Genomic DNA, 27,645 nt, shown 5'->3' with positions numbered 1-27,645 from the left:
GACGCCGAAATTAAATTAAATCGGTTTCAAAAACTACAGAAGAACGGAGCGGATTAAAAGGATATCAGAAGAGTTTTTGGGGCTGTTTTGTCAGCTTAGTGATGTCTCAGATACGACAACCACGAGGTGACAAGAGACATTAAACTACTGCTCTGAGATTTAAATTAATTCTTTGTGTTCGACTTTCTCTTTGTTATCATTTATCATCGTCTGGCAAGCGTGTGAGGATCCATGTGGAGGATTTACTGTAATGAACTTATACGGCACAGAGTAACTCTCACAAGAGGACATCTGCAGATGTTATTGTGTTTAATTTAATAAGGTCAAACTGGAAGCGACAAACAAAGACGCTCTCATGAGCGTAGCTGAGGTGATGCTGCTGTCCTGTACAGTATGTGATGCTATCTGGAGGACATGTATGAACAGAGGAGGAGGAAAATTCTCCAGAAATCCTGTTATTGCCCTTTTTTTTGTTTTTTTTGTTTCATACAGTCAGTCTCTGAGCAAAAAGATTAGAAGATTTTTAAAGAAGTGCATAATCTTCTTTAACAGCTTATCAAAAACTTTAATGATTTGGTGATAAAGACCACAAAGTTAAGTAGCCGGTTAAGAGGATAACTCCCCAGTGCAGTCTAGTGATTAGTAGATGAGAATTGGGAGACTGAAAATCCGGGTTGCAAATCCCACTCCTGCCACTTTATTCACTTTGAGGGAGAAGAAGCTCCATTTCAGCTTTAGGGGTATTGTCACGGGGTAATCATTTTTGAAAAGTGATAAATGAACCCCCCCCCTTTTCCTTACCCCCTTTGGAATCCTAAACACATCTTTATTTACGTATTTATTTTTCCGTGTCTCGCTGGTTAACACCCGTCAAGACCCAATTATAGCTGCAGAAGCCTCGCGCTTTCATGAGGAGTGAAGCTCCAGACTGTTGTGTCAGGACTGTATACACTTTAAGCATCTTCTTATACGTCCTGCAACAAACCAGGCTCTCTGCACATCCATGTTGGGCTGTTTTAATGAGGACTTTCTTGGACACAATGCAGCAGATTGACGACTTTGTCTCAATGACAAATCATCATTTGGGTTTTATTCTTATGATTTGAGGGTCAAGGCTGAATATACCACTGGGAGTGCCTGACAGATATGTTGTGTTTCATTCCCCATTGTTGCATGGGGAATGGGTTGTATGATTTATTAAAGATAAACAGCTAAAGCTATACTGAATTAGTGAAAGAACATATGAACCTAACCCATCTCCAGCCTGTATCTGCACTGAGATTGGGATTCATTCCATAGAAAAAAAGGGAAAAGAGGGGGCATTAATTACCTTCTGAAATCTAAAGACCATTAACTTTATGTGTCAAATGATGTTTCTCAGTTTCTAATCAGAATTTTAGTGATACAAAGGGTCTTTGGAGTAAAACAGATACGCTGTAGGAGTGTGGGCGCCTCTTTCCGTGACCTTGTAGCTGCACACAAACGGCTATTTGTGCATGTGTCTGACTTTGAGAAGGAGAGAAAGAAAGAAAAGAAAGAAAAGAGAAGAATTCAAAGACAGAGAGACAGATGGAGAGAAAGACAGCCAGAGGAGTGGAGAGGATGGAGGATTGTCTTTGCGGCGGTGCCGTGGCGTGGTGTGTTGCACCGTGGAGAGATAACAGGATGCCGGAGCGGCGTGCTTACCTTTGCTGTACACCACGCAGTTGTTTTTGTTGTCTTCCGCTCCCTGCCAAGTCACATCCAGCAGCCACCTGGGGCCGGCGCTCAGCACCACCGGGACCGTGCTCTTCGTCTTCTGGTCGGGGACAGATAACAAACACTAATCATTTGCTTATTTTTGTGATTAAAGAAACATTAATAACCACTGAGTTATGCTCTTCTGCAGAAACTGTACAACACGCAACCCAAGTCCACCCTAATCCAGTTTTAACATTGCTGTGAAGATTTCCGAAGCAGGGCAGGTTTTATGTATCTGCATCTGTGTGTATGCCTGTGCATGTGTGTGTGTGTGTCTTTGCATGTGTGTGTGTGTCTGTGCATGTGTGTGTGTGTCTGTGCATGTGCGTGTGTGCAGTGGTCTGCAGACAAAGGTTGTGCAGAGGTTGGAGTGGCGACAAATGGGTGTAAGAGCATGCATTGTATCAGAAAGCAGGAATGATCATCCAGGATTGAAGCCAGTGATTCAGCATCAGATCTCAGATTAAGAAGAACATCTAAGGTGTCTGGGAATTATGAAAAAAAAAGAAAGAAAGCTAAAGGGGAAAAAAAAAAAAGGCTAGTGACTTTCAGAGAGAAGGAAGCAAGTGTTCAGCGGTTAACTTTGGGCACATTGTACCTCGCTATCGCCTGGATCTCACTATTTCCTGAAACAAGCAGGGAAGAATTTAAAGAATCAGTATCCATTTCAAAGGGCGATTGAGGTTAGAGTTGTTATAATATGCCGGAAAAATTATTCTGAATGTGTAAGGTCATTTTTCTTCTTGGTCAGAGGTCAAACGTGGAGTTTTATTCCTTGAAAAGAAGAAATAAAACAGGGAGATAGAGTGTAACTGTATTAGATTTGCACAGTGAAGTGTCACCAGATTGGCTCGCTCTATTTCATCCTCTCATGACTTTCTCTTCTGTTTTATTTTATTTTTGTGATATTTTCTCTTTTGCTTTGTGCTAAAAGGTGTGTTGGTGGTGCTGAGTGTGTGTTGGAGGGGTTTGAAGCATCATCTCAGGCACCCAGGTACAGTAGCTTATTACTCAAAGGCAAAATGTCAGTATTTCAAGGCCATTACTTTTGAACCTCTGGGCCCTGCTTCATTAGGATGTTACAGAAATAGTTACGCTGAGAGAAAATGGGTTGAGGTGCAATCTCGACACTTCATTTCTTTTTCCATCAGAGGCAGGCGGCGACAGGACGCTGTCCATCTGCCTAATGCAACAGAAAAACACTAGTTCTCTCCGGTGCTTTATTTCTCCTCCGCAAATGGCAACAACCTTCAAGGATAAATGCAAATGTCACTTGAGCATGTTAAAGGTCTGAATTGGCACAGATATGCACAAGAGATGAGCACGGTGCTCCGGCTGTGTGCCTGCACTGCCCCCTCCTCTTCCTCCTCCTCCTCCTCCTCTTCCTCCCCCATTCGCTATTTCTCTTTCTATGAACTGCATCTAGTCGGAGGCTGGAGGAAAAACTGATTTTTTAAAATTTATTTATTTATTTTTTCCCCACAGGGAGAATTATTTACCAATGGTAAATACATCTCAGAGAAATGATGGTAATCTGTTGAGGTTTTGTCTTCAAATTAAAAAAAAAAACTTTAAAAAAGTAACTGAAACAAATATAGTGCTAACACACACACACATGCACGCACACGTGTGTATATATATATGTATGTGTATATATATATATATATATATATATATATATATATATATATATATATAGAGAGAGAGAGAGAGAGAGAGAGAGAGAGAGAGAGAGAGAGAGAGAGAGAGAGAGAGAGAGAGAGAGAGAGAGAAGAGAAAATATATAGATTGGCAAACTGCACTGCCAAACTGATCAAACACAAGCAGTAAATTGTGTGTGTTGATATTCTTATACCTTCTTCTGGCATCTCCTTATCCCATCCTGGCAGCAGATGAGACAGAGAAGACCTCTGTAATTTCAGTCATCCTCCAGTTCTCATTTCAAATTAGCTTCACAATAAAGTCTTCTATCTGGCTAACCTGAAAATCTCACACCCCCTGTCAAAGGAGCAGAGCAGACCATCCGATTGTTGCTAGGACGACTATCTGAAATGGGAATCAGATTAACCCTTCCTTAGATCTCCAGACTGGAGCCATCTCTTATTCAGCAGCGTGAGGCCTCTCTGCCGCACCTCTGAGCCCCTGGGAATTCATGATATTCCAGCTGCTCTTAATGTAGCCAACAGAGACAAAATACCACATTAAGCAGACATCATCCCGCTGCTATTAATATGAAGCAATACAATAATCACCAATGCTTCTCCGGTTCTCACAGTGAGAGAAACTTTTAAAATTCAAAATATGGATGTGTTGTGTTATTTTTGATTTAATTGTTAATTGCTTCTATTTTCTTTGCTCTCTTTTTGTTGGGAACACAGCAGCAACAATCCATGACTGCGCCTTAGTGCAGATTTACATAATGCATCTATTGTGACAACAGTGGCCTATGTGCTTTGTAAGCATAGAGGCATGTACCACAGCGTTTCACCAAGACAAAGAAATGCCGAAAAGCAACTGCACACAACATATTTAGGATTAAGACGCAGTGGCGTCACTGCAGGGAGGAGCGCCTGCAAATGCAAATGAAAACATTTTTACAAGCGGATCAGCTGGCCTAAGTGGCCAAGGCCAGGAGAAATGCAGATTGACAGGCAGAAAATTTTGATTTGCCTGCAGGGAGAGAGCACATGATGAATGGGCTTTGGAGAAACAAACTGCTCTTCTGTCTAACAATTACACAAGCATGATGTGATATAAAGAACTTGTTCCTGTCCAAAACACAACAGTGGTATTGGTAAAACATGCTGACTCCTATTGGATAGTTAAATGTATCCAGTAAAAAACATCTTGGTTAATCTTTATTTTATTTGAATCAGTATGATGTTTAAAATGCAAGAACATATTTTTTTTTTCTTATTATTCAATATCAAACCTAGTATTTTTTTTAAAAATACCTCAAAAATCGATATTTCAAAAACAGGAAATATTTGTTTCATTTACAGAGATAAAGTATTTAATATCAGTTTACAGACTATCATCTCTGTCAGAGCCTGTAAAAGCCCCTTTGGCCTTCCTGTCCATGTAGTGTGTTATGGTTTATCCTCCCTCTGCCTTCACTCCAGTGGTTTCAATACTCTATTTCTATTTTTTTTTTCTTCTCTGAGCTCTGTTACCGTTCTTCGTGTAAGAGATACAGTGACCAAAACAGTGTAGTCAGCGAGGAAGTGATTACAAACTGATGCTCCAAATTCGCTATAAAATGAAAATCAATATTTCCACAAGTTGCTGCAACATAAAAGATAACCTTCATTGATTTTTCTAGACTTAGGCCTCTGTGATAAAATCTAATATAAATTTTCAGCCACACGGATTTGGATCAGAGCGGAGCAGGGGCTGAACGATAAGTTCCGCGCCCATCTCTCAGAGTTGGATTTTTTTCCCCCCTCTCCTTTTCCTCTTCCAAGGCAAGGCTGTACTATTTATAATTGGCCCTGTGTGAGCAAAAAGCTTCTATCAGGAATCTGTTCTAATTTTTATTACTGAGAAGCTAAAGCCTGTTCCAGATAATTTGGAAATTTCAGGGGAATTGTGATAGAGCTGATGGCACAGCCGGACTGACTCCAGAAACGAGCTAACCTGTAATAGCCTCTGTGGCTGCGCTGATTAAATGTTGCCATAGATGAAAGACCTGCCATCACCGCAATAAATTAACCAATCACACAAATCCCAAGTCGCTACTAATCCCTCCTTGATACCATGATCCTCTGATCAGCTGAAGGAGGTGAAGAAGAAAGTGGCTTGTGACACTCAGGCTTCTTCTAACTCCCTGCTTCCCTGTGTAAACAACAAGCTAATGATATCACCGCTGACCATTTCACCACCACTGGCTATCCTTAACCCACTGCATGGTCAGGGCAGGTGAAATCAATACAAACCTTGGTGGGAATGATTATTTTCCTCACCGTATTTTTTTTTTTTTTTTCCTTTCCCCTCCGCCTCACCAAGGTCACTGACTGGCACTGTATCCGTCTTGATCCCACAGCTGCAGGATTTAGACAACTGAGAGATCAAAACCACTGCGTCTGAATATCTCAAGACATTCATTTGGCTTCATACGTTCCGCTTTCAACACCCACTCAGTATGAAAGTATGAATTTTGAAAGAAAAACACCAGTGAAAACGCACCATTCAAATAATGACATCAACAGTTTTATTTTATACGTTTTCCCTCATTTTCCATGAGAAAACACGTTTCTCCACATGAATCGGTGATAAACACCTTTCATTACATCACATTTGACCCTCTTTAACAGCCTAAGTTTAAGGTACAATGTTCTTCTCAGGTGATACCAGGACTATAAATGCAACAACAACCAAAAAAAAAAAAAAAAAAAAGCTTATGTACAGGTTATGTCAAGTTTATATGTTCTCTGTTTCTAACATGGGAATGAGGATAAAGGATTTGTACCTGTTTTACCAGTCAGTTTACAGCAGACAGCACACTCACACCTTGATAACGTCCTTTGCAATTAGTTGTTCACTGCGATGAAACAAATTGCATGTGGTCAACTGGAAATTTCATTAAGGGAGATTTTCCTCTAGCCCTCGTTATCGCGCTGCGTATTAATATTTTCTTAGCCTCAAGGATGGTTGGGTTGTAAGGGTCTTTTTTTGTCGAATAAAACGGCCAAAGCCAGTCTGTGTCCTCACATTACTATCCATGCTTGGAAAAGACGTGTGCATTCATAGTTAGGTGCTGCATATTTTTCCACCGCAACATGAAATAAGATTCTCGGTCAACATCCTGCATAGAGAAGGAAATGCCTTCATTTCTCAAGTCTTTTGTGTCATTATTTTTTCCTCCTCTAAATGACTACGGTTACATCTGGTGAAATGAAAAGATACCTACGTATCGCTTTCATTCCTTCCTCTCTCCCCCTTTCTCTCTAAGGCTATAGCATCTGCTATTGGGAGACTAAATAACAGAAATATGCAGGAATTGCTCGCTAATTCCCTTTAGAGATAGATCTTGGCTGGTGCCCTGTCATAAATCAGAGAATTTCGATATGAAATGAGGCAAGCTGCTCTAATCATTTCTGCATTTCAAATTGGATCACTGGCTCAATCGCTTGGCTTTTAAACTGCTTGCCTAAGAGCAAATGTGAGGTGGGAGATAATTCAGCTGAAATCTCTTGCCTGCTCTGTGCGGCAGTTAGTTTACTGCTTGAGTGCAAGAGAATGCTTTTTTTTTTCTCCCCTTAGCCCATCTTTCTCTTTTCAACTTTGTTAAATTGACTTTTCATTTTAAAATCGATTAAATTTAGAGAGTCGCTGCTGTTCCCAGAATCTTTAAAGGGACACCCCATCACTATACGCATGTGCGTTTATTTGGCCGCCGCTATCATGGTGGCACTATGGGGAATAAATATTTTCTCATTTAAATCACCTTTTATCCTGCTGACTGGACTGTAAGCATCAAAGTTCATGTGCTGCATTAGCTATTACTTCTTTCCCTTCATTGAAATGCTCACAGTGGTCGTATTTCTACTGACTGTTGGTGTCAGTGCGTGATGACTGTATGTTCAGTAGCTTTTCAAATCAGATTAGTGACCTGCTAGAGCTTATTTATTGATACACTATAGGATATCTTACTATATTACTTTGGCATTTTGAAAGTGAATGTACATCTGACTAAATTAAGTGGTAGAGGAGAGAAGAATGAGGATTTCGGGGGAGGGGTACCCCCTCCATACACCATTCTTCAATAACTTTAGGCACACTGAGTCGCTCCAGCTCTGGTTTAGCGTAAGCTGTACCTGCCCTAAAGACAAGCAACCCCTTTTCCTTTCCTATCAATTCTTACTCTATTCCTTTCCTTCCCCCTCTCTTTCCTCCTCTTATCTCCAAACGCTCTCTCATCTCCTCCCTTTTCCTTCCTTGAATATTTGTACATCACCCACGCCACTCTCCTCCGATTCAAGCAAAAAAAAAAAAAAACTTACATATGAATAATCTTGACTTCCTTTCCAGCCCTTCAGCATCATCCAACAATGCCCTCAACTTTCTTTGTAATGGAGAATGTTTAATTCAACTTCACAAGTACATGCATGTGTCCCGAGAACTATTTGAAGTTGTAAACAAGAGAAAGCTGAATTTGTAATGCTCGTACTCCGGGGACTTAATCGTGTCTTGGAGGTAGATTGCACGTATGTACTCGTCTACTACTTGTGTTTGGCTTTGGTCAGGGGACAGAACAGCCCTGTCGCTTCACTACTCACTGTTTGAATTACTCGAAATTTCCCATTTGAATTCAATTGGGAAGGACTTGTTTGATCTTTTGCATGTAAGTTAGGGCTGACTCCCCGAGCGACGAGGATCCGTGTGAGAGAACATAATAGCAAACCTGGAGCCAGTAATGTTCACCTGTATGGATATTACCATGGCCCCTTAGGGGTCAAGGTGGCAGGTGGCATATTCTCTGGACAGATCCCCTCTTTCACTGCTGGGAATAAACATGTGGATTGGGAATTTCTTCAAAGAGGAAGAAAGGGAACTCGAGAGTCAATCAGTCAATGGGGTCACAACAAATCCCTGCTCATAACCAAAGTTGGCAAAACGGGATCCGTCAGAGGCAGTAAATAAAAACCAACAATAAAATAGAAGGCATGATGCTTGAATAAAGCCCCTGACTTTAGATAAACCTCTGTGCCCCCCTTTAGGTATTGAATTTTAATATTCTTTTGAACTCTCCTTCTCTTCTCCAGTGGACTAAATTGCATGAAGCATTAGAACAACATCTACCCTATGTGATTTTTATTTCTGGAGACTTTCTCACCTCCTGTTTCAGAAAAGAAAGCTCCTTATCTAAGTGTACAAATTACAATAAACACAGCGCACAATTAATAATAATTTATGACAAAACACCAAGAGAAGAAACAGGAAACGCACTGCGAATGTAACTTTCTTCTAATGTTGAACAAAATGCGTAAAAAAGTATCTGTGATTTCCATACCACATGATCGTCTCCATATTGCTGCCCGTGTTCCATAGTTTGATCCTTGGGTGCACTTCAAAGAAATGGGGTCTTACTAAATCCACCGTAAAAGACCAACAATATTTACACCAAGTTAAGTAAATAAGATAAAGATGGTGAACTTGCACCTCACTAAATGCATTAGACGTGAACTCTCTTATCAGAGTCTCAGCACGCGGACTGTTAAAAGATGGGTTCCCCGAGCTGGAAATGGTCTTTGTTACCCAATTAGTTTGCTGACGACCCCGTGGTATAATATTCCTGCTCTGACAGCCTTATACACATCCATCTAATGAGGCGCTGTCGGACCACCAAGGAGCAAATGGACACTGTCCAGACCTTCATCTCCACCAGCACCTATCAGCTTTTTTTATCTTCGGTGCTAACCCTTTTTTTGACAAGAACACTTCAATTTTTTCTGCTTGGTTGTTCATCCGTCCAGAGTTTGACAGGACCGTTCCTTTGGCGGGCCCCGAGCCAACTGGGATGAGGATCACAGGGCTAAGGCCAGGACAGGGGACAGCGAGGACCATTCAAGGTCCACCAGCAGGGGTTTGCCTCCCTGCAGTGGGGCCGTCCATCTTTCTTTTGAGGGAGGTGAAGCAAGCTAGCTTCTCGACTTCTATCGCCAATGTGAGCATGAGGGGAAACAGGAGGAAACATTGTGGAGTTTTGTTTGTGACGATTTCTTGTGCTTTGCGATGACTGCAGTAAATATTGTATGATTGAGGAGAATTTCGAATTCTTTTTTTCTTGCTTTCGTATCAGTGGCAAAGAAATGAAACCTCAAAATAAACACCTATCATCTTTGTTGGACAGACTTTATTATTTGTAGACAAACAAATCCTGTTGAAGTCAGATTTTTAAAAATCTTTTCTCTTGCATTCATTTGTTTTTTTCATTTGTTTCATCCTCCTATTGGTAGTCGTGATCTAAACTTCAGGGCCACCGTATTAGAAGGAGTGATCAGCCGACTGCATGTACCACAACCCCCCCCCCCCACTGTGAACTCAGTTTTCAGCTGGAATACCAGAAGAGCTATCAGGGCCTGGAAAATGGAAACATTGAGGATTATCGTACCACTTTTCTCGAAAGTTGTTTCAACATATCATGAGTCCAGTCATGACAGTGACAGATGGTGAGGCAGCTGGCACCACTCAACTTTATTTCACTTCGTTTACTTCTTCTTCTTCTCTCACTGCAGCAAAGACTTGAATATCATTAATTTGTGAAGACATATTGCATATAAAGCAAAGAAAGGGGCTCTAAACCTGATCATTATTGCCTGTCTAACATTCTGCAAAGACCAAAACTTAAATCTAAACAAATAAAGAAGCACATCGTATACAAGACAGTGTTTTTCTGCTCTTGAAATAAGTGGTAAGTGTTAAGGTAAGCCAAAAAGAGAAAAATGCATAAACGCTTATGTTCATCAAGCTTTTTGTGAATGTTTAAGACATGAAGAAAGAAAACATAAACCTGCAGTAACTATGGGGTGAAGACCTGCTGTCCAGACTACTGCTGCCTGATGTTCCAATGACAGCAAACATCCAGAGACATGTAAGAGAGGTGGGATAGGGGAAAACAGAGTTCCCCCCCCCCCCCAAGGACCAGGAGCCTCACTGGGGCTTTCAACAATCACTGGCCCTGCTTTGTTGCTGCTGAGCAAAATGAACACACAGCAGAATAGAATAAACTGATGGGGAAAAAAACCAAAACAACAATGGAATCCTCATAATCTAGTTCAAAGAATGATCATTTAGGATGTTTCCTTCATAACGTGTCTGCATGTTTACTTCCACGAACCTGCATGCAACTACACCTGCAATGATGTGGAAAGGAAGCATTGCCTGAAGAAGCATTCACATCAATGAAAGCTCTAATGAAACTCTAATGATGCCAATCCAACTGAGGCATGATCGTAGTAATCCCAGACAAATATGCTTAAATATATATATATTATACTCATGAAAAGTTAAGTTTACATTGGTAGAAAAAATATGTTATATGACTGCAAATAGGTAGATGGGTCAAGGCATAATTTCTACTTTATTGTTGCACCTGGTGAAGGCTGAACTACAGTAATTTAGAAGTTCCTAGGAACTTAGGGAACTTAAGGAATTCTTTGTCTGAAAGGTAACAGAAATGAAAGCAGTCTAATAAAATTGTAAAGCATAGTCAAAATGCATCAGTGTAAATGTAGGAAATAACATGAAAGTGTTTCTGATGAAATTCGATTAAAGCAAAAGCAGGAGATGATTTGGGGAGTGAGAGAAAAGTGAAGATTAACACTAAATTTTCACGTGTTTATTTCATTTGAGGAGAGAGAAAAAAAATCTTTGATCCTTTTGATTTAAAAAAAAAAAGGATTTACAAGAAATAAATCTTGACTTTTGCGAACACGCAGGTGTGAAAACCACAATTGATGTTTCAGCAATATTTGAAATAATTATAATAGATGCACCTCTTACCATTCAAACACATTATTTGGAAAAATTAACTATCAAATCAATAAGTCTTGCTAAACATCTACATGGAAAATGCATTGGATTGTACATGTGTATTTATCGTCAACATGCTGTTAGCATGTTTGAGGGAAGCATGCAGTATTACAGTGAGTGCGAAGCACATCCGTGAGTCCTGCTTTGCTTATCAGGGGACCTGCTGGATCAGTTTAGGGTAGTTGTGTTGTCGTGTAGTGAGGCCTAAATGTCAGGTTCATGTGTAGATCAAGTCAACCATGCATTATCTCTCTAACAGTGGAGCCATTACAGCCTACCTGCTCGCAGACTGACTGAGTGCTTCATAGCAAATATGTCGATCTGTGGGTGGGAATGAATTCTATCTATGCACATAAAGTAAAGTTTGAGAGTGTGAACTTGGGGGGAATAAATACATAAATATAGAATTTTGCTAGCATGTTCCGCCTTTAAATGTAAAGACATGAACAGCAGCGATGGTGCCATCGATAAATATATGGATGACATTGGGAGAGGAGAACACAGGCCAGATAATTACCATTTTACCAATCTGAAGAGACCCCGGCATTGATATTGGTTTAAACCCAAGAAATAATTGATGCATGCAATCACAAATTGGTTCCCCGCCTAAAATTTGGGCCTATTATTTCATTAGATGAAGCCACATTCTTTGTGCCAGTATTATTTGTGTGTCCAACACAGAAATTCAAATCCTGTTAGTCCAGATAATGTTCAGTGCTTTCAAACCACATCCAAGACAGTGTGGCAGATAGAAAGCAGAGGGGGGGGGGGGGGGGGCACCTTTAAATGCAGACGGAGGGACATGAACGTGTTTGTTTGTACTCAAAAAAGTAGCTTTCAAGTTAAATTTTTGTTTAATGTATACAATGTATATGCAGATTCCAGTGCGTGTGTGTGTGTGTGTGTCATTTAGTAACTATACTACAGAGAGGTCCCATCCCCGGTGCCTTCTTGCATATGTAATTGGATGTTACTGTAAATAATTGCCTGGGCATGTGCCAGTGTGATGATGGTGATGATTTGTGTGTGTGCACCGGCTCATGTGTGACTGTATGCGTGCAGAACATGTGTGCATCATTCTGTATGTGTGTGTGTGTACGTGTGTGTGTGAGCGCATCTGCCCCATCCATACTCCACTCTCAAGTCCCACTGATTCTCCTTTCCAGCCATGTTGAATCCTCTTTTCCTTATCAGGCGAGCCCAGGCCTGCATCAGGCTCTCCTTGCTATGACAGAGGCTACAACAATAGGCCTGCGATACCGCTGCTTAGCGCTGCGTTTCGGAGGGGAAACCTGCCACGGGCGCAGATTAACTACAACACACACACACACAAAATAGATTGCAGGCTCCAAAACAAAACATTTTTCAGAATGCCTCCTCTTGATTAATGAAGCAATGACAAGAAGAAAAATATAATTTCTGAAACAGAAAATCTGCCACCACTTGTTAAAGTTTAGGGGTAGCTAACAATAAACATATTGGAAGGAGAGGGTGGGCAAAAGGGCTGAGATAAATAGCTTGAGTGATGGGCTGAATAATTTTGGGGCATTTTTTGGTCACACAGGCCCATATTCTTACGCTTGTACTCAATTACACAATAATCACACTCCATCGGCTGACAGCCTCTACCTTTCTCTGTCCCAGGTGAAAATTAGGACAGTATCTTGACATTTTCGCTCTTATGTAGTCTTGGAGCTAAAGCTCTCTGTTCACGGCTAAAAGCAGAACGTCGTCTGCACGTGCATGCCCACGAGGCGCTCGCTCGTGCACTCCCACCCCAAACAGACACCGCAGCACGGCCCAAAACACACACGTGTAAGTGCATCTCTGCATGTAGATACACACACAAACGCACATACGCACACATTCTGCACAAAAGGACAAAGATATTCGTTTTCTCATGTACATTTCAGTACAAATATGAATTATTTCAGTGTGAGTGAGACTTGAAAAGAATTCATAAAGGACTAAATCTCTGTGTTACACGTGTCTAACTTATCAACAACAAACATTTAAGGTTGTTCCCTCACAATTTAGATTATTTCTGCATTGTGTTTCACTAAAATAGATATAAAATAAGTAAATAGAAGAAAACACAACAGAAATCACTAGTTTTACAGATGCAGTAATTTAAATGTGTTGATTTATTAATTTATCCTACAGAGTTTTTTGATTGTTGTTGTGATTTTTAACCGGATAAATCATTGACTTTTTGTGCCAGAGATTCCGACAGTAGCTGTGTTTCATCATAAACCTATCCTCACAATAACATGTTTCTAACAAGTGAATTAAGATGGAAGACGAGATTAAAAAAAAAATACAAATTGATCTTAATCTGGAGTCATGTGCATTATAATTACCATGTAATTTGTACTAAAAGGCCCTCAAAACACATAAAGACCAGATTTCTATAGAATCTGCACTCAATTACAGTGCACCTTGACTAAGCCTCAGTAATTAGCATTGGTAAGGCATCGAACAAGAGGCAGCAACACCCTCATCAACACACATTCACAACAGAGCTCTAAATCTGCTGCTCATTAATAGCTCGCCTCCCAATCAATTATTAACACCTACAATGGGAGCCAGGCTCACAGGGGCCGGGCCCCTGACTCCAGGCAAACCGTGTGCCACCAGCTCTCCCTGGTTCTGTCCAGGATTGGTAATTACCACTTTTAAAGACACCTGCTACTCAATAGCTTCGACCCAGACTGTTAATTTAGCCTCTCGATTGCAGACATTTATGTCTGAGTGTCACTATTAATTTGTGTTAATTTGGGGAGTGTGAGGACGCCAGTCGGAGGCGTTGTGTCTGCAGCCGGCAGGATGTCCTCGTCGCTCACCTGCACCGGGGCTGAGGCTGTAATTGGAGTCTAATGGTCTGATTGATCAGCGTGAGAAGTGAGGGATGAGATGGTGCTGTGGCTGCTCCATCAGTCAGACGGAGAGGAGAGGAGAGGAGAGGAGAGGAGAGGAGAGGAGAGGAGAGGAGAGGAGAGGAGAGGAGAGGAGAGAAGAGAAGAGAAGAGAAGAGAAGAGAAGAGAAGAGAAGAGAAGAGAAGAGAAGAGAAGAGAAGAGAAGAGAAGAGAAGAGAAGAGAAGAGAAGAGAAGAGAAGAGAAGGGGCCATGTTGTTTATAAATTTTCTCTCTTTCAGTTTCTGTATTTCCGCCTTTTCCTGATCCTCACAGTTATTTATCATTTCAAACTTTGCTATGTCTGTAAATCCAGCTCAAAGCTTTCTGCCTTTCCAGTACGATGTCTTAACTGCACTTAGTCCGATATTTAGTCTATATGCAATCTGAGAATGATGAAGCCTGTGTATAAAAAAATACCACAGTAGGATCAGGTGTATGTTTGTCCAGTTGTGTGTAATATGAGTGTGTTAACAGGTCTGCAACGGTAACAAGTACAACTCCACTCCCTCTTGCCAAGCTGAGCCCCTGGGGTCTGCAGACCTGCCACAGCCGACCCATCAGCTGTGAAATCTGCTTTCCTCTTTGATAAACGGTCGAGATGTGACCCTATCTCTGTCCTGCAGATGCCCAGATTTCCAGTCAGGCTTTCGGCCCTCTGTTTTTTTTTATATTTCTGCTTCCTCTCTCTTTTCATACATTCTTTTTTTTTTAAGCTTTGTACCTCTCTTTCCAGGTCCGTGTGGACAACAGCATGTAATGCTCCTCACGTTCTTTCTCAGCTTGATCCACCACTGCGGTCGGCTGCTGAGGCCTGTCCAGCAGCAGCCAGCCCGCCTCAGCTTCCTCACCACAGCACATAAAGCTGGGTCAGCTGCAGCTGTGCTCCCATTTCGTTCCTCTGGAGACCAGTAACCCAGTCCTCCCCCTGTCCTTACTCACCCTCCCATCAAAAAGTATCCGGACCTCACATACTCTCTCTTCATGCGTCTATATGTACACCAAAGTAGGGCTCCTGTCTACGTTAATGCAAAATCTTCTTAAATTCAGAGTATTTTCATTATTTACTGTAAGGAGTCATTACACTTTAGTCCCTCTCTGGGCCTGATGCCAAGAATTGAGAAACGGAACTATACGCCTTACAAGGCGACACGACAAAAATAGCTTGACCTCTAAAAGCTATATCTTAAATGATGAGCCTGGATGAAGGGATAATATATGTTTGATTTTAGAGCAGGCATACCAATATCTCACCGGCGGATCGTGTGTTTCGAGCATGAGAGAGGTGTCGCCGCTGCCATATACCTGGTTGCCTTCGGGTAATTCGCTCACCTCCAAGGTTTCAAGAAATCTAAGAGGGTTAAGGGAGATTTAATAGTCTGTGGAGGTCACACTTCATAAGAATGACTGAGAGTGCCTCCTAGCTGAGGTAGAGGCTCATGAAGCCTTTATTTCTACCTCAGATACTTTCTCCAGCCTTCTGACCCTGCGTTTGCAGCACTGTCCACCCTGACATGATTCAAAACTTTTTACTTTTCTTCTTCTTTTTCTTCTCCCTTTTCCATTTATCCCACTCACATTTGCCTTTCCTCTTTCTCTATCCAGGTGAGGCATCAGGTGTTGTTCCTTTCTGGGTGTCTCTGTGTTTTAAAGATTTCAACAACTCCCTCGCCTGCTGTTGGAAAAAAAAAATGAGATAAATGCAGCACTATATTAGGAATGGTGCCAACAGCTGCATGTTTAACTAGGCAACAGCTCAATAAATAGAGGTTTGAGTCTAAAAACAAATAAAAGAAAGCAAACCATGCTACTGTAAGAGAGAGACGATCCTCTAGAGCCAAAATCAAGTTTGGTTTTTTTGTGTCTTAAGAAACAAAGTAGAAAGTTATGCTGAACCCTAAAAGCAGGCTCAATAAAACAAAACATGCCAGTTGGGTTGACCTAGCCTTTAATGAGAGAAAGTGAGATGCTGCTAACAGCCAGTACCCTATTTGAGTAAAGAAACTTCAGTAGAGGAGAGGGCAAGCAGCAAAGCATTGAAAGGACCCAAGAGAATATGCACACATGAGATCCTTTAAGGCAATATGCCAAAGCTTCTTCCACTGATTTTAATTGCGAGGCGAGTCTGGCATATTCTGTAACCCCTCCACAGTCTATTACAGGTGATGACCAGCACCTGCTTGTTTAAGGAAAAAAGAAAAACACCGGGATGAACTGGAAATGAATTCCTCGGAGGGCACTTAGTTAAGAACTTAACACTCTTGCCAAGAGCAACAATCAGTTTAAGAGTGTAGTTCAGCAATTTGTAAAGTGTCTGTCTAAACCAAGACTGCCTGAAACAAACAATTCAAAAAGATGTTTTATATGGCATTAACAGAGATTCTGGGGGTCATCTGAGGGACAGATGAAGGTTGCTTTTTGGATGCCTTTCAGGGAAATTCATGCAGAGATAGTGGGAGAAATATATGGAGTGTGTTACTTTGGAAGGCAACTTGAGGTGTTGCTCTGTCAAATCACTTTTCAGCCCAAGGATAACTGGCTTTACCCTGAGTGAAGCCATATTTCATGGCTATAATACAGCCTGAGTTATTTAAAGCCACTGATGACTTCAAAACCATGAGGGGGAGCTTAGAAAACACTCCAAACTGCTCTGAAAATTATTTAACAAAGTTATGCGTTTTATGGAATCTTGGAAAAATGGTGGGGGAGGGTGAAAAATCCTCATGGACTTTTCCTTATGTTACTTAACAGGATGAACTGGAGCTTGGTTACAATTTTAATAAGAATTTCTTAATTAATCCAAATGCAGACTGGAATATGAAACCCGCAGAGGACTTGTTACTCCACAAGAGCAGTAGGTCAACCCCAGCCTCTGCTGGGATCTTTCAAACAAGAGATATGAAGCTGCTGTGTGCAGTCTAACATCAAAAATAATGGATTGAGACTTTATTCAATTGCAGCCTGGATTGAGCTGAAAATCCACCAATAAAATATGTAGATTAAATGGTTGAAATGGATCTACTTCAAATGCTTTTGTTGGGGGGCTGGTTGGATCCAGTAGGAGTCACCTCAGTTGGTTTGACTGTCATGGGAAATGTCTTTAATATTCTCTTTAGATGTAGGAATTCCTGGTAATCACTTTTCCATGGCTGCTAAAACCGAGGTTTGAACACATATGATGATTTTCCTGCATGTTCTAAAGATTCATTTTATTCCCAAAAGACAGACATTGAAGGTCTTAACTAATGGTGTTTGATCAGTAAATCATGTATTGCTTAAACAAGCAAACTATTAATTAATGCATCATTATGGTTTCTCGCAGAGGAGATGATCACAATTATCTCGCCAGCGTTCCGCTGTGTCCGTTTGACCAATGGGTCGTACTGAGTAGCTTTTGCAACCTGTCATCTGAGATTCTTTAGTTGTTGTTTCTTAGCCAACCCGTAATAGAAGCTAAGTATTGTGGATGATCAGCCTTTTTTTTTTTTTTTTAATTAAAAAAAAAAAATATATATATATATATATATATGTATATATATATATATACATATATATATATATATATATATATATATATATATATATATATATATATATATATATATATATATGATTCATTCAACTAACTAAAGTGTGCCACTAATTTCGAGTCGGGGATTAAATCAGTATAGAAAATAAAAATAAAAATATGAAACAGTGCGCTGAACAAGATGTGATTTTCTAAGCTTGGTCTGGCTTAATGTAAATAAGTTCTCAATTCAAAGTGAATGGTTGGTCTTACTCTGACTTTAGTGTCTTAAACTCTTTATCTTCTACTTACTTTATCTGTAGGCTATATATGGCTATATATGTTAATATGTTCCCAATATGTGAATATGTAAATTTCATATGTTGCAGATGTTAATATGTATGTATATTATTTAACTATTTATGTTTGACCCCACCCCCCCCTGCTGCCACGATCGCACAAATTTCCCCACTGTGGGACAATAAAGGTATTATTATTATTATTATTATTAACAGATTTTCTCCGTCACTTCACGATAAAAAGTGATTCCCAAATATTTAGCATTATATAATAGTCCAGCACAGACATACCAGTGCAGTGTTCTCAGTGCTCATCTCGATCTTCCCTTCGAAGGGTCCCCATGTTGTCCCAACGGGGAGTTGCTGTCGGCTGTGGATCCGACGCTCTCCATCTTTAAGGAATCCATCCAGTTCCCCTGAAAAGACAACCAGATACCAAGGAGTTTAGCTGCAGCGCCCTACATAGCACACCCGCTCCACATCAAGTCGCGCTGACATGACTTCATTGTCTTTTCCCCTCAAACCTACACGTGTGATAACATGAATCCTCGAACCCCCCCTTAACCAGGAGGGAAGGTTAAAGCCAAGCAGTTTCAAAGTGGGTAAGCAAATCGAGCCAGCATCTATCTGACGGTGTTCCTCAGACACACAACACGCTAACCTTACTTGAGACGTGTCTCGTGTTGAGATAATCTCTGTGAGACAGTGCAGACTTGCTGGCTGGCAAGAGCAGGCCTATTTCTGTTGTTCCAGGAAGGCCGGGCCTTGTTAGTCTGTGCAGAGCTCCTGTTAATTAGCAGTGAAAGCGGATAGCACCGTTAGAACAACCGGTGCTCACCTCCCTGACACTGGAACCATCTTATCTGTTAGATTCAGTCCACTTTTTCAGGATGGTGACTAATCAAATAGTTATGATAACCCATGGTGGATAGGGTTTTATTTTATTAGGTGGGTTCTCTGTGTGTATTTGTGTCTGGGTCTGAAACGGAACACACGCAGATCTCAAATGCACTTTCCAGCATGGATACCTCCACCTGTCTAGTTAGAGCAGGTTTATTATTAAACGAGGAATTACTCACACATTTGTTCTGTAACGGTGGTTTCACACCTCAAACACCATCCAACGTCTGATTCAAGGATATGTGTTTTTATTGCAGTTTACATTTGATCTGTTTCTTTTTTTCAAAATGCACTTTTGCAAAGAACGTTCCATGACATACGTACAACCAGTCATCCTCATTTACATTTTTTTTAAATTGTAATTAAAAAATGCATCTTAGTTTTGTTTATCTTTTCCATTTTGTTTTGTTTTTATTGACGATGATTGCCTGTTTTAACTTCCTGTTATCGGCTTGACAAGATATCGTCCAAACTTCTAACTTGATTTGTTTGCAGTGTGTAAGCGCTGCAGCCCTGGTTTATTTTTATCCAGACTGAGATCACTTCTTTCTGTTGGATCAAAGTCAGTCTGTTTGATCTGGACCTTGATCCAGGGGGAGGTTTCACATCTCAAAATTTTGGTCTGGATCAAACTGAAAAGTCTGACAGTCCAAATGAAACAGACAAGACATTTCTTCACACAAGAAATTTCAATCAGCTCCTGAACATCATCGATATTCTTATATACTATAACTGAAAAAAACCTGCCCGAAAAAATCGTAATGTATGTTTAGTTATAGGTTTATCTTAAGAGCTGTTAACTGGAAGTCTTCTGATGTATTGTTCAAAAAAGGTAACAGGTTCATGTGTGTTCATGTTGAATGCACTCAAGTAGTCATGAACTTTCCGCTATGTATGTGGTATAATGACCTATTCAGCTCTGTTCTACACAGTAAATATCAATCATGTATCTGTAGCACGCCTTTGTGTCGGTCTGTATGGAAATGTGTGCTTATGTGCTTCTGTGCATGCATAAACATGATTGAAACATCAGCCTAGTGTCATTATCCTCCACAAATGACATGCTGAACTTATACTCGTCTGCGGTGGTCAGTCCGGTAACCGTTAAAAGCTAAATGTCACCCATAATACGAAATCTGCATCACTGCGACACAAACGCATGGTCAAGCATTGGGACGTTTTAGAGGAAATACATGCGCAGTTTTTGGAATAGTCCTAAAAAAAACAAAAAAACGAGACAATCTGGACGGTGTTATCTCATTGATTCTTTCCCGCTGCCTCCCCTCCTGTGTTCCTGCAGCATGCTGTCTTCCTGGTTGCTGCAGTGGAAGGTGGGTGAGCTCATTACACAGAAATAATTAAACATTGGTGCACAGCTGGTCATCATCACGGAGAGCAACAGCCACCGCTTGATGCATTCTGTTTGTGCTCAGATAAGACCCACGGCCTTTAACCGCTTGGATGCAAGTTCCTGTTTAGCCTCGCTTGACAAACAACTCAAGCTTTCTACGGCCAACAATTCTGATTCCTGTCCTTCTCTCTTTTTTTGGGGGGGAAGGAGGTGGGATTCTTGGAGTTGAAAAGGGAATAATGGGCAGTGTAGGTGCAATGTGTGTGTGTGGGGGGGGAGGTAGGAGTCGTGTTGTGTCGTTTGTCGTCCACCATGTTTAGGTGGCAGTTGTGTGCATTTCACACAAAGCGTTGCCTGAGGACTTTGGCTCACAGATGGTTTGTCACATCTGTTGCAGACACGAGTGGAAGATCTCCACAAAAACACCCATGGATGAATAATGAGCTCACTTCATGCACTATCTGTATCTCTACGAGCATTTCCAGGTTTATTCACATATAAAAACACTCTGACAGACGTCTTCTGCTATCAAGGAATGCTTATTTTATATGTTGGTACTGTAATTTTGGCAGCAAAGACTTTTGATCATTGCGATAATTCAATTTCTTAGAGACCCCACATCCAAACCCTACCACCAAAACACATCACAAACACATTTTGCACAAACGTAGCAGACAGAACGAGGAGGAGAACCTGTGATGGGCCATTAGGAGCTGCACTGGTAATAAATCTCTTCATGTCCTTCATCACTCAATTTTCAAATATCACACCTCAAACAAAACAAAGCTTAGGGACCTTTCCTCCAAATCCCAACTAAGCCCGCTTTGCCACCTTCACCCTCTGCCCCCACCGACACCCCTTCAGCTACCACCTACTCCCCAACCCCCCTACCCCTCCCTCGATAAGATCATCATCTGTCGCTAGACTCTAGGGTCTGTTCCTGCACTCTGCAGATACTTGGCAGACCAATGAATGTCCCCTTTGTGTGGAGAGATCCTCCTCAGATAGCGCCAAAGATGCTCCATGTTGGCATCTGTTTGCTGTTTTGTTGTTGTTGTTTCTTTTTAATGTGTGTATGCATGTCTCTCTTTGCTGTTATGGTGTATAGAGAACCTCATCTCTCCCTTCAATGGCATACGACTGACTGAATGAGTTCTCAGTGGCAGGGCGGTCTGATTTCAGGACCAAAGAGGTGAGGACTTCTAACATAGAGACCTTACAAGGCAAGAACTATGGTTTTCAGTAGTGAAATATTATCATGCATAATTAAACACAAGACTCTCCCATCAAAATCATGTTCTCCTTTGCACGCCTAACATAAACTGATATATGTTTTATGATCTTTATACTGACTGATTTATTATTCCTGTTGTCTAGTTTTGTGGCTGACGGTTACAAGAATTCTGTATTATTCTTGGTACCTCTGTATTTATAGATATTTCAGATTTTCATTGTTTTTTAAAAATTAAACAGACTTTAATGTCCAAACTGGTTTTAGTTACAACAGTAAAAGAAATATTTGTACCCATAAGTCCTTAAAATTCAATGACACATTTCAGTGTTAATGTTCCTATTAATGCACACCAAGGGAGAATTCTCCATGTGTAATATCTGGCCAGATGTCAGCTGTTTTGCTAATAGCCAGACATGACAAATAACATATTCAACTTACAACTGCTGATTAGTTAAAGCATTTGCTCGAGCCGTTCTCCACGTGTATTTCGCTTCTCTAACTGGTTCAAAGAATCATCTTCATGAGGCAGAAACCGCCTGCAGCATAATAAAATCTTGATTACTGATCAAGCCCGTGTTTTACTTCACCATTTTCCAGTTATCTTGAGCATCCTAACTGTAAGGACGGATGTGACTGGGAGACAAAGAACGACACGAGACGAGACAAGAGGGAAAACGCGCTTGAGCTTTACACGGCTGATGATCCCTGTTGATATCAAGCAGTACCTTTGAATCAAAGCAAATAAATGACTGCTGTTCAAAGTTCAATATCCTGTTCGAGGCAATTCACAGATGTCTCGCTGAACCCCAGTCATCTCCAGTGACAGGCCGTGTTATGGAGCCAGCAAATGGGCTATAAATTAATATACCATAAGAGAGGCATATGGGGTGAAATGGAATGCTCTGTATCGGTTCAACAAAAGGTGCCACATCTTTAAAGCAGATATGTGATATGAAATTTTACAGCTGAAGGAGAAATGTCGCGGAGCTTTGATAAGAGAGCGATGAACTTTCTCCACCCCTACCCAAACTGCTTTTATCAGGTCCTCGCTGGCAAAATGCATCATTTATAACCCACAGCCCACACTATTATCTCTGAGAAAGACAGTGGGTTTAAAGCAGTGGAAGACCCCCACCATCTTTGTCTCCTACTCACCTACCACTAACACCCCCACCCCCACCCCCCCAGCCCAGCCTCACCTGAGTAGAGCAGTATGTCTGCGGCCCTAGGAGGTGAGGATAAAGTTTGGTGAGGACAAAGTTGCCAGGCAACAACATGAGTTCGGCTATTAGAGAAGGTGGAGGGTGGTGGGGTTGTTTCACATGGGGGGGGTCCAGCCCATCATGTTGTCGTTCCATTCAGACTATATATTTCAGGGTACAGTGCACCCTCGCATTTTCGGGCATCAAAGCTTGTGATTTCATCTCATCGCGGATTTTTGGTAGGCAGTCATGTGATACCGTACGGGCATTCTATTGGCTGGCGGAATCCGGAAGTGCGCTCCGTTGCGTGAGTCTCCGACTCACGTGAGACACAAAAGTGCTTTAAACAGACAATAAGAGTGTGGGAAAAGGTAACACAGATAGGATAAATAGTTTGTTGCTCCTTCGCGGAATTTGCTAATCGCCTGTGGTTCCTGGAACGCATTAACCGCTAAGAACGAGGGCGCACTGTATTATTTCTGGTGGACGTTAGACAAGAGCAGTGATTACATTGTCGTATCTGCGCCTTTAAATCACCACTACAGCTAGAATTTGGTTAGCTTAGCTTAGTATTGTGACAGGCAATGCATGGCAAGTGTTTGTCTGGGACCTTAACGGGTAACAAAATACCAACCAACGGCTCTAGAGCTCACCTGTCCTATCCCTAATCCTTCACCATTGATAATATGATGGGGAGTCGTGTAGGAATAGAATTAAAGGTGCTGTCTGCGGCTCTCTCTACGTCACCGTACCTGTTTTCAGTCTCTGTAGCCGATCTAGCCAAACTGAATGCTGAATAAGATAAAGATCTTTGTGTTAAACTTGTCATCTAACTTTTTGGCGGAGAGCAAAACAAATCCTTAAATGAAAAGGCGACCCATAGACGTATAACACATGGCTGCTAAGTCAGAAATGAACACGACTTTAGCTCCATTCTCTACCTCCTGTACGGTGATCGTTGATAAAGGACTCAACTCACTAGGTCTACTGGTCCTCCATCACGGGTACGTCCTAGGAACTCCGTAGTTATGGAATGATCACAACGAAAATAAGACTCTGACCATGATTCTGAGTTTGAAATGCACTCATATAAACGTTAAAGAAATGACAAGGGGTGGAATAACACACACACACACACACACAAACCACATCTCGAGGTACATTACCGTAGCAGAGACTGTTGTTTGGTGTCATTGAACAATTGAAATATAACAGTTGTCAACACTCTGTTTCATCAGAGGCCTGGTATAGTCAGCAGCAGGCTCCCTGACAACAATCTCTGAGACATCCATCTTTGGAGAAGCACTGCAATTTCTATTGAAAGTATGTGTGGGGAGACAGCAAAACTTAAAGAATGACTGTCTTCACACAGAGATATCACTGTATCGATGACAACATCTAGAGGACACACCACTCCAGCAGGAATCTGATCATTTTAAATGCTTTCTTTAAAATTTCAGAACCATGAAGAAGGACATTACTCCTCCTGAGTGTGTCAGGGTGAGTGAGTAATTGATGGTATAGGCGTCGAGTAGGCATGTATTTCAGACAGATGGATGGAGACTTTAGCTCTCAAAAAAAAAAAGAAGTTGCTGCTTCGTATGTTCGGTCTCGTCGTAAATTACGTGCATGAAGCACAGCATGACAAACAGATATATTTGGATGGAAGCACAGATGAAGATTGGTTTGAAAAATCCTTGCCCGTGTTTTGAAATATCTAAACAAACACGTTTTTTTTGTGTGTGTTTTTTTTAGCAAGGAACACAAGTAAACATGGCTACCTCCAAGTGTTGATGTTCTGCAGTTAATTTTAGACTATTTTTAAAAATACTCCTGAATACTCCTCCCAAGTCAATTACCAGGCTGCAACTTCCCCTGGGTAACGGGGGAATTCTGTTTTTTTTTTTTTTTTTTCTTTCCTGGGTGACCTAGTTGTCTTTTGTGAGTAGGTTTTAGCTGGAGCAGTTTGACAGTCAACAGATAAGATGGATTAACGTTTTTTTTTTTTTTTTTCCATCCAGTTTTGATGTGAACAGCGTAAAAGCGGGTTAAATCATTGAGTTTCAGGAGTATTTTTAAAAATGCCTGGAGATAGTGCGATAAAGGAGCTAAACCTAAGACTTGGACTAGGGAGGTCAAGGTCGAGGCTTCGGAGAGCAGCAACCGGGGTGACGGCGGGCCAGCCCCCGTCCCTCTCAGAGCGAGCTGATTGCTGCAGCCGAGCCCACCTCTCATCACTCCCAGAAAAGATACACACCAAAGGAGTGAAACAAAATCCGACGAGAGCTTGACGGGTGGCATCAAAGAGCAGAACACCCTTTGCCTTGTGTGGGTGCCTGTGTGTGTCTAAGTAAGCATGTGGTATGTGGAGAGAAGAGGGGAGGTGGTGGTGGTGGTGGTGGTGGTGGTGGTGGGGGTGTTTAATTCCTGCTCGCATTCTACTGCATGCATGAATGAGATGGAAGTGTGCGTCTGTATGTAAAATATTGTTTCCCTCCACGAGCAACTAGCTCCATAATTATGTTTTGATTGTGAGCGCTAAAATAAAACAGCAATTAATCTGTTGATGTGAGACAGAAAATAGAAATACAACGTACATATTAAACAACCCCGCTTTTACAGAGCGCTGCGACATTAAAACAAAATCACACTTTGGGAGAAAATAATTTACAGACCTCCCCTTCCCCTCCCACCACCAAACCCCCAAAAACTCTTGATCTGAGGCGTGCTTAACATGCGCATAAGGAGCTGACAGCCGTAAAGTCACGTGACGCCATCACGGCCAATCCCTGAATTGGTTGGAATTTTTTTTAAGCCACGCTGTGATGAAGCCACTTGAGCATAAGAAAAAGGTGAAGAGGCGACGGAAATAACAAACAAATCAGAGACGATGCACCCAGTCAGACGCTACATGTACCTTGTTTGTTTATCGCATGTCACATCTGGCCAACGCTGAGAGGGTTTTTTTTTTTGGCTCAAAAATATTTCTGAGGGAAACATATTCAGACGCGTTTTGTGGCCGTCTATTCCCCCACTGCTCCTCATGTTGGTGACAGGGGAGAGTAATCCTATACACAGGCTGCTATTGTGAAATGAGAAACTAGCCTCCTTCACTGCCAGAGACCAGATGCACCTCTCTCCCTCTCTCTCTCTCTCTGTCCTAATCTGTAAACGACTTAAAGGAGCCTTATCTCCGGGCTCTTCTGCTTCATTTCATGCTTGATTTACTTTAATTTGTCTGATAGGGCACAAGGATTTGGAAATGGCCCATCTTTCGGTGGAAAATGTTCTGATTTTTCTCTGGCATTGTTATGTGGAGGTTTTTTGACTTTTCTCTCCCCCTCTCTCTCACTCCTCTTTCTCTTTTTTCCCCCCATCTCCATCTTTTTTTTTTCTCCCACTCTCCCTCTTCCTCTCTCCATCCCTCTTTCTTTCCTTCTCCATCATGTCTTTTTCTTTTTTCTTCTGTCTTCTTTTGAGGTGGGGTGGGGGGCGGAGGGTGGGGTTCTTTCTTGCTCCGGTGCAACAGTCTGTTTGAGTGCATTTAGATTCAAGCTACCACAGCAAGAAACAAGTTTTTCCATGAGGTGTGATTTTAGTGATGGGGTGCCTCCGACACTGGAGTCATGTTTGCCTTTCAGATCCACATTGAGGCGCAGAGCAGCCGAGTGCTTCAAACCACAAAGATCTTATGTTTAAGTTAAGAGGCGACTGGCCCTCCAGTTTAGCAAGTGGGTGAGCGGCTGGTGCTGATAAAGTTCCTCCACAATGAGGGACAGGGACGAGCGACATGTCTGCAGATGCCTCCAGTTCTTTTTTTCCTTGCTGGCGGAACTCAAGTACTTGCACGGCTGTCTGGTTACTCCCATCACCAAGACATTTCCCCCTCTTCCATTTAGTGATTGAATGACAGTAGAGGCACTGAGCTATGATTAGAGGAGCCCATATCTCACCCAGATCCTGAATAATCTCCATTCCCACCCACCGTTGACCAAAGGCAACAGAGGCGACACAAAAAAGCCAGGGAAAATGAGACAAGGAGAATGGAAAGAGCTGTCCTGTGTGCACGCAGATGTGATGCGGTTCCGCCGGCCTCCTCAACACACTCAGTGTGGCCACATCTAAATTCATTCCAGCTGACTAATCTGAACGGCAAACGTTGCAATCAAAGATTTTAACATTCAAATCTGTAAGAACCAGAAGGGATAATAAAAAAAAAAAAAAAAACAAAAGTCATGAATTGGAGATCTGCATTAAACAATTCAATTCCTTCTCTACTGATAGTACACACGATCACTTTTCTCCAAACAGACTGACACAAAACGTCACAAACCACACCTCCAAACATAATGTGCATAAATACATGGTTAAACACACACACACACACACACACACACACACACACACACACACACACACACACACACACACACACACACACACACACACACACACACACACACACACACGCAGAGGAAGGAAACAGGGAGACCATTGAAATTCATCTCACAGCCTGAATTTACTTAACTGCGGGTCTGTGTGTGGTGATAAACGGAGTGATGATCCGGCAACACGTCTTTATCCATGCTTTGCTTTAATTAACGGCGGCTTGTTTGTTGAAAAGATGATTAATATGCCAGTGAAAATTGCATAATTGAATACCACAACATCCACACAATCAGGGAGGAACATGCCATTTTTTTTTATTAACTTTTTATTATCATTATTATTGCTATTATTTGGTATTTTAATTCACTTGACAAGCACGCCCCACCCCCCCACCAGCCCCTAAACAGAGAAAAGAAGGAGGTGGAATTGGCGTGACCAGCGGGCCGTGCATAGCCCCAACTGTTCATCACCAATGAGGGGCCTTCACAGGTGGGGGGGGGGGCATGTTCAGATTTCAATGTGTACCAGCGTGAATGAGTGTGTGTGTGTGTGTGTGTAACAGAGAGAGAGAGAA

At 41.6% G+C, this 27,645-nt stretch overlaps 1 protein-coding gene across 2 annotated transcripts in view; it reads right to left on the bottom strand.

Moving 5' to 3' along the window:
* The window catches only part of zfpm2a (zinc finger protein, FOG family member 2a), a 111,163-nt gene that overhangs the window by 39,195 nt on the left and 44,323 nt on the right, over positions 1-27,645 (bottom strand). Inside the window, exons 4-5 of one of the 2 annotated variants that reach the window (XM_068324678.1) lie at positions 18,287-18,411; positions 1,687-1,798 (exon numbers count right to left, since the gene is read on the bottom strand). In XM_068324678.1, coding sequence (XP_068180779.1) covers positions 1,687-1,798; positions 18,287-18,411 — 237 coding nt within the window. The remainder of the gene's footprint in view (positions 1-1,686; positions 1,799-18,286; positions 18,412-27,645) is intronic. The other variant, XM_068324679.1, reaches the window with a different exon arrangement.

Source organism: Antennarius striatus, chromosome 9, assembly GCF_040054535.1.
Source record: "Antennarius striatus isolate MH-2024 chromosome 9, ASM4005453v1, whole genome shotgun sequence".
NCBI lineage: Eukaryota > Metazoa > Chordata > Actinopteri > Lophiiformes > Antennariidae > Antennarius > Antennarius striatus.
This window is presented reverse-complemented; position numbering and strand designations above follow the sequence as displayed.